We start from the raw sequence: 6,591 nt of genomic DNA, 5'->3' as shown, positions 1-6,591 counted from the left end.
TTTCAATGTGTACGGGCCATCTTCTGCTAGTGACAAATCTTCTCCCTGGGATCTCTTATCCATCAAACTAAACAGTATTACTGATGGCAGTTGTGAGGTAGCCAGGAACTCCAATGCGATCCTCTCTGGCATTGAGAAACGTGGGGGTATTCAGAGGACTGGTACATCCCAAAAGGACTTTTTGGAATTTGTTGAGAAGAACCACCTTTTAGACATTGTTCCTAAAAATGGATTTTTTACATGGATGAACTAGAGAGTGGGTTTTACTAATATTGCTGAATGGCTTCACCGGTTTCTTGTTACTATTGAGTGGCTAGGACAAAATCTAGCTCTAGAGTCATTGATTCTCCCACTTATCGGATCAGACCACAACCCAATCTATCTGGAGGTCGTCATGGGTCAAGTGGAGGGAGGTACTCCTTTCCGATTTGAGAAAATGTGGTTTAGAGTGTCTGACCTATATGAACTTATATCTGTTTGGTGGAATGAACCAGTTTTTGGGAATCAATCGAGACTACTCATTCTCAATAAGAAGCTCAAGTATATTAAGGTTAAGATCAAACAATGGAATAAGAGCCATTTCAAGAATATTCATATGGAGAAACTAAGAATTAAGGCTGATTTGGAAGAATTAACCAACTCTGTTATTACTTCGGGAATAACTGAGGATCTAGTTATTAGAAAAAATACCCTCAAATTTGATCTAAATGAAATCCTTCAGTGTGAGGAAATCCACTGGCGTAAAAAATCTAGGGAGTTATGGTTAAAGGAAGGCGACAAAAACACCAAATTCTTCCACTGGTCAGCCATTGCCATTCGAAATAGAAACAAAATATCAAAGATTATGAGACCGGATGGTGTCATTGTCAGGAATTATGAGGACATTGTGCAAGAAACTGTAAGATTCTTTGACTCTTTATTTAATGTTTATCACTAGATTGATCATGAAGCAAGAACCAGAATTCTGAACTCAATCCCATCCATTATATCCGATAATCAAAATTCAGCTCTCTGTACTCCTATTTCAATAAATGAAGTAAGGAATACTACCTTCCAGCTAAAACCAGATAAGACTCTTGGCCCTGATGGCTTCCCTGCTGCTTCCTTCCATCATTTTTGGGATATCATTGCTCGAGATCTACATCTTGTAGTAGAAGAATCAAGAAAGAAGATGATAATGTTAGGTGCTATTAATCACACCTTTTTTACTCTAATCCTGAAGAAACAAAATCCACAATAGATGAGCAACTTTAGGCCCATTGCTCTATGCAACATTGTATATAAGATTGTAACAAAGATCATAGCTAACAGATTGAAACCCCTCCTTAAACACATCATATTAGATGAACAAAGTGGCTTTGCCCCTGGAAGATCCATTATGGAAGGCATTATCATTGCTCATGAAATGCTTCACATAGCCAGGAAGACCAAGGATTCCTGTATGATTTTAAAACTGGACATCCCGAAAGCTTATGACATGGTGGATATGGATTTCTTATTCGTTGTTCTTAATAAATTTGGCTTTTGCAAGGAATGGCTCACTTGGGTTATGAGTTGTCTCTCCTCCTCCAAATTCTCTGATTTGGTTAATGGCTCATTTCATGGTTTCTTTTCCTCGACAAGAGGCATCAGACAAGGTGATCCAATATCACCATTTCTGTTTATCATAATGGTTGAAGCCCTAGGTCGATCAATAAGAGCTCTTCAACAAGATAATTGTTGGATTGGAGTCAATGTGGCAAAAGGGGTTGAAAAAATGACTCATCTGCAGTTTGCCAATGACACTATTCTGTTTGGTTCGGCCTATAGGAGGGAGGCCAGAATAATTAAAACATGCCTTGATGATTATTGTATGGCCTCCGGCCACAAAATCAACTCTCACAAATCTGAAGTGTTTTTTGTCAACACTCCGATTAACTTGCAAGATGTATTATCAAGAATTCTTTATCTTAGAGTTGCAAATTTCCTAGGGAAGTTTCTTGGAACCACTACTAGAAGCATCTTATTGATAAGTGTAAACTGGAAGCATCTTATTGATAAGTGTAAATCCAAGCTTGCAATTCGGAAAGGCAAGTGGTTATCCTCTCTGGGAAGCTCACTATGATAAAGTTAGTCCTTTCTACGCTACCAGTTTTTTCCATGGCTTGCCTGAGATTACCAATGGCAATTGAAGATGAATTGATCTCTCTTATGAGAAAGTTCCTTTGGAATGGCTCGGATGACAAAGGGAAATTTCTTTTGGTATCTTGGAAAAAGATCAACCAACCAAAAAAGAAAGGGGGTGCTGGCATTCGCCAAATCTTAATTATGAATTTAGCTATGGGTGCTAAACTGGTTTGGGAAATTTGTAGCGGCGGGAAGAAAAAATGGGCAAGGCTTCTGAAGCATAATTATCTGGACTCCTTGGAGACAAAAAGGATTCTCACTATAAACAATCCTCCCAGAGGCTCGACTATCTAGAATTTTATTGTGGAAATCAGGGAAATCATAAGTGATCAGGTTGCCTAGGATGTCAGGAATGGCAGGGATGCCTCCTTTTGGTTTGACTCATGGTTTGGTGAAGATACCCTATGTCAAAACCCCTCTCTCCAACCTATTATAGCATAAACTTGTTGCCTCTAGGGGCACAATATCTGTGATTATGTTTATACGATCCAAGAAAATGGTATTGCTACATGGAAATGGAACTCCTTGGTTCCCCTGAACTTGGATCAGCGTCAGAAAGACTTGTTTGCCGATATTCTCAGCAAAAGGACCATTTTCCCTTCCCCTAACAAGGACATTATTAGGTGGTGTGGTTCCTCTGATGGCAAATAAAAAGTATGTTAGGTCCCAGAGACAACTGAGAGAGGGGGGGTGAATCAGTTGTCTAATAAATTCAAACCAAAACTAACTTAACCAAAACTTAATGCTTAATACTGGTAAACCAAACTTTATGCTGGTAGATAGTTTTATCAGTTAATTTCAATACCGGTAAAGTTCAATGCATGAAACAGAAAGACAATAACATCCACAACACATAACACATATATTTGTACATGGAAACCCTGTAAGGGGAAATACCATGGTGGGAAACATTACCCACAATCAGATGATACTACTGCAGATAGTATGTGTGTACAATATGGAGTCTGCACATGTAGGAAGGCCAACTGCCTAGAGCTCACTGCTCAATCACAAAATGGGAGTCACACTGACTATAATTGCATGGTTAAATCCAATGATAATGCACTGCTCAAAATAGCATCTTTATATGCTGGATTCAGTATCGGTTAAGCTCTTATTTGTCTTCTTCAAACCTTCCTTCAATCTTGAATGATTTTTGCATGTATAGATTTGCTTATATTCGCATATAGCTTATTAAAATCCTCACCACTATCCTATTACAATGTCACAAATGAGATCTTACATTTATACCATAACCTAAGACCAAATGAGTAGGTCGACTCACTAAGGATATTACAATAAAATAAATTACAAATGAATCATTGTGTGATGCATCATGTCGGCTTAATTCATTTACAATAATAATAAATCATCTTCATGATGTGTCGTGCTGATCTGGAATAGATATGCTTGCTGGTGCATAACCTAGACCTATTTGCTGGTAACAACAAATATGCAAACCCAATTAGACCAATGACCAAATCACCAAAAAAAGTGTCCAAACAATGTCTTTGATATAACCAAGTAATGTCCAAGTCATTCCAAGTGTCGGTGAACAATATAACCTGTCGGTGAACCAGATACCAGTGATTGTGCATAAGTCACTGAACATGCCAGTGAACATAACCAAAGATTTCCAAGTGCTGATAAGTGTTGACAAGTGTTGACATCAATGACAAAACCAATGCAACGCATCCAAAATACCAACAAAGTATGTTTTGGTTGCAAATTGAAAGAAGTGGCTATAGATAAAAAAGATTGGCCTGTTAATCTTTTTTGGCACCAACACCTCCTTCCCAAAGTGGGCTCCTTTGCCTGGTTGGCTTGTCAGAGAAAAATATTAACTAAAGAAAGACTCCATTCAATGGGTATCAATGGACCCAGTAGATGTATCTTATGTCTAGAGCAGGAAGAGACTACGGATCATCTTCTTCTCCTCTGCAAATTCTCCAGCCAGTGTTGGTGGCATTTCATGGGAAAATTGAGAATCTTTGGCCCCTTCCCATCAGGGTTGGATAAGTGGTTTTTGCAATGGCCTAAACCAGTAGGTAAGGTTTTTTTTGCTGATTTTCTTTTTATCCTTCCATCACTTCTAATTTGGGAAATTTGGAAAGAAAGCAACCACAGAATCTTTCAGGGAAAAGAAATGAGCCTATTGTCTCTTAGTGGGAAAATTGAGAACCACCTGATTGAGCTCCGGAATGAGGTTGCTCAATCGAAAACATTAAAGAAAAATTTGTACACGGACTGGGATTGTAAGATTAAGCTGGATTTTCCAAATCTACTCATTCCATCGCTTTTTGGCTTGGGTGCCTTGGTGGATCAGGCCAATCCAAGATTGAGGGTGAAATGGGATGCACCAGAGGCTAGGTGGAGCCAAGTAAACTTTGATGGTGCTTCTGTAGGAAATCCGGGTCAAAGTGGTATTGGTTGTATTCTGAGGGACTTTGATGGTCTTTTCATAAAAGAAATCTCTAAAAAGATTAGAGTGGCTACTAATAATGAAGCGGAATTCAGAGCGGCTTTAAGAGGTCTTCAGTTAGGGAAGGAGCTATGGGTGCAGAGAATTCATCTAGAGGGAGACTCAATAAATGTGATTAATGTTATCCACTGTAATAACATCCCTAGTTGGTGCCTTAACCAGTGGCTTCAATCGATCCTGGTGCTGCTAGCCACCTTTGATGAATTTTGGGTTAGCCACATCTACAGGGAAGGTAATGGTGAAGCTGATAGACTTTCTAAATTGGGTATAGCCGTTTGTGACCCCACCTGAACATTCACCGATGATGATTTTCTCCTGGGCCAGTTGGTGATGTGGTATTGTTTCCATCGGTTGACATGTTATCCTCACTTTTCCATTTGAGGGGGGTGCTCTTCGGTTGGGTCTTGACGGTTGCGCACTTTTCGATTGACTTTCTTTCTGCAACTACCAGTTGTGGTTCAAACCGGTGCTTTAATCATTAACTTTATGGTTAATGATTAATTGAATAGAGATAGAAATTGAAAAATAATTTATTTAAATAATAAAAATTATTCAAATTGGGGGATTAATAATCATAATTGATTTAATAATAAATATTTAATTAACATTAGAAAATGGTTTAAATGACTAAATGATGATAGAATTGAAATATAAACAATTAGTAAGATAATGAAGAAATATGAAAAAGAAGAATAAAATTAATTAATATAATTAAATAATTAAAGAATTATTTAATCAATTAGACGAATAATTAGTACATGATCAATGAGACATTTTTATGTGTCTACAATTACCATTGGCCATTTTTTTCATATTGCATGAAAAATGTAGAAAAATTAAGGAGAATCTTTCATTATTTTGGGGGAAAATAATAAATACATTGGCGAATATTTTTGAATCACATAAAAAATTAGAATAATTAAGGCAAATTACTTATTGGAGAAAAAAACATATAGAAAATACATCACATCTTAACTGTAAGTGTCCTAAATATCTACATGAAATCTTTTAGAAAGCTACTTTTTTGCACATGAAATATTGATCGAAGATTCTCTGCTATCCTTTTTGCATAGAAAATATTGTGCCTTTCATGACTATTGGAATGAAAAATTACTTATGGTATATTTTATATTATAAGGAAATGACAGAAAAGTAAATCTCACACAGATTATTATAGTATGTGGAATAATCCAAAGTGTAGATGTGACAGTCAGTTGCCGCCACTTCACAAATCAGGAAATAGGGTCATTATTCGCATGTTGCATTTCAAAATGTAGAAGATAGAAGTTATATTATTCGCATGCTACATTTCATAATGTAGAAGATAGATATATTTCTAGAGATATTTTTTTAGGAAGTGTTGTTGCCTTGCTTGTAGAGGTTGTAAAATGAAGTCCATAAAAGGTGCAACTAATTTGTGGCATTAGGAGATATGGCTAAAGGTTTGCAGATGCCATGAAGTAAAGTAGATTAATGACTTACCTTGTAGCCATAGGGATTTTAAAATAGCCAAAAGTAACTAGAGGGATTTGAAAAGGATTGAGTGCAACTACAGGCTTTGGTTGCAGTTGCAAATAATTATGATCTCTCTAGCAACCGCCATTTCCCCCTTATAAAGGGTAGAATGTAGAGAGAAAGCTAGCTGAAGACATAAGTGATGCGGTATTGGAATCAAGCATTCCTGCTTAATCAAAACTCTCAAAGCTCTCCCATACTAGGAAATGCAATGAGAATCTTGTATCATGGTATTCTCTGCATCAATAACTACAAATGTGCAATAGTGGCATGGCTCATAAGGTGGTTCACATTCATGGAAGCTTTCTATGTCTCAGCACCAAAGCTTCAATGTATACTGGCCTGGTGGTTTTTCGGCATTGCAATACATGTTACACATTCTTGTAAATGGTCAGTAGCTTGTTGCATTGCTTGTGATTATAAAACGA

The 6,591-nt window shown here is 37.1% G+C and overlaps 1 protein-coding gene across 1 annotated transcript; it reads left to right on the top strand.

The window, feature by feature from the left end:
* Nucleotides 1–4,312: 4,312 nt before the first annotated feature.
* LOC131046339 (uncharacterized) lies at nucleotides 4,313–4,939 on the top strand. The gene has a single exon (XM_057980062.1). It carries the CDS (start codon nucleotides 4,313–4,315, stop codon nucleotides 4,937–4,939), a length of 627 nt encoding a protein of 208 aa, XP_057836045.1.
* Nucleotides 4,940–6,591: the final 1,652 nt, after the last annotated feature.

The sequence above is a fragment of the Cryptomeria japonica genome, chromosome 4, assembly GCF_030272615.1.
Source record: "Cryptomeria japonica chromosome 4, Sugi_1.0, whole genome shotgun sequence".
Classification (NCBI taxonomy): domain Eukaryota; kingdom Viridiplantae; phylum Streptophyta; class Pinopsida; order Cupressales; family Cupressaceae; genus Cryptomeria; species Cryptomeria japonica.
This window is presented reverse-complemented; position numbering and strand designations above follow the sequence as displayed.